The sequence below is a fragment of the Mus caroli genome, chromosome 8 (genome assembly GCF_900094665.2).
Source record: "Mus caroli chromosome 8, CAROLI_EIJ_v1.1, whole genome shotgun sequence".
Lineage (NCBI taxonomy): Eukaryota > Metazoa > Chordata > Mammalia > Rodentia > Muridae > Mus > Mus caroli.
Window position 1 is genome coordinate 12,356,126 of NC_034577.1, and position 1,029 is coordinate 12,357,154.

General features: G+C 44.2%; 1 protein-coding gene across 1 annotated transcript in view; it reads right to left on the reverse strand.

Annotated features, from left to right (window-relative positions):
* The window catches only part of Csmd1 (CUB and Sushi multiple domains 1), a 1,596,626-nt gene that overhangs the window by 127,318 nt on the left and 1,468,279 nt on the right, over window positions 1–1,029 (reverse strand). Inside the window, exon 38 of the mRNA XM_029480674.1 lies at window positions 360–476. Within this exon, the coding sequence (XP_029336534.1) occupies window positions 360–476 (117 nt within the window). The remainder of the gene's footprint in view (window positions 1–359; window positions 477–1,029) is intronic.

A 1,029-nucleotide genomic window follows, 5' to 3' on the forward strand; every position in this document is an offset into this window, starting at 1 on the left:
GAAACTTATGTTATACTGCATTTAGTATGTCTTATGGTATGAAGACAGCCCTAAAAACTGCCACCAAGAGTCACCACTCCTGAATCTCAGAAATAGAGAAGACTAGGCAGAGATGGAAAGGAGGAGACTGGTTAGTTATGAATAGAAGAGTGTCATGGCATCATTCAGCTAATTAAAATTTCCTTGAAGAGAACCACACGGTTGAATTAATTTTTAAAGTTTCTGCTCTCATTGTTCTTCTGTTAAAGCTCTCCTCAAATCTGAGACCTACTTCCAATCTAAAGACACAGATAAGTCAATGGATCGTCACAGTCACTCAGGGGAACTCTGCCAGGTGGAATGACTCCTGACCCACTCACCATAGCCAATGGGCAGTGATATCTTCCAGGTGCAGTCCAAGTTGTTGGGGTATGAGCCTGGGAACCCTGGGCTCAGGATCACTCCACTCATGCTGGTTAGTGTCCCACCACAGGTGGCTGTTAAAAAGAAGACCACAGGAATCNTGTAGAGTTTTGTGTTTAGCAAGGATACCTAATTTATCCCAGCTCACTAGACNTCACTATTGAAGAGAAAGCTCAAGGGCATGGCGGGGAGGNGGGGAGGGTAATATCTAACAACAGCTTGTCATGTAGGGCATGTGTGCCAGTTACCCAAGGGTCCATCTTTCCTCCTCACTGTGGGATACTTGGGAATCAAGATTCTTCTGGACTTGCCTTCTGGCATTGTAGGCTCTTAGCAAAGGCCAGCTGATTTAACAGTGCATTTAAAACAGGCATCAGGTTGACTGTGGTTTTATGGTTCCCATTTGTGGTAGTATTGCTACCTATCAACTAACTGTTCGCTTATGCTCCTACTGTATGTAAATAAATGTACGTATGTTCCTACTGTGTGTAAACTAATAAGAACCATCCCTGATGCCCCACAGCAGTGATGAAGGCTGACCCTCATCTGACAGATGGAAATAAAGCCAATGAGACTATGTAATTGCCCTGGTGATTCACAACTGGGATAGCTCCTCTGTTTTCCAGG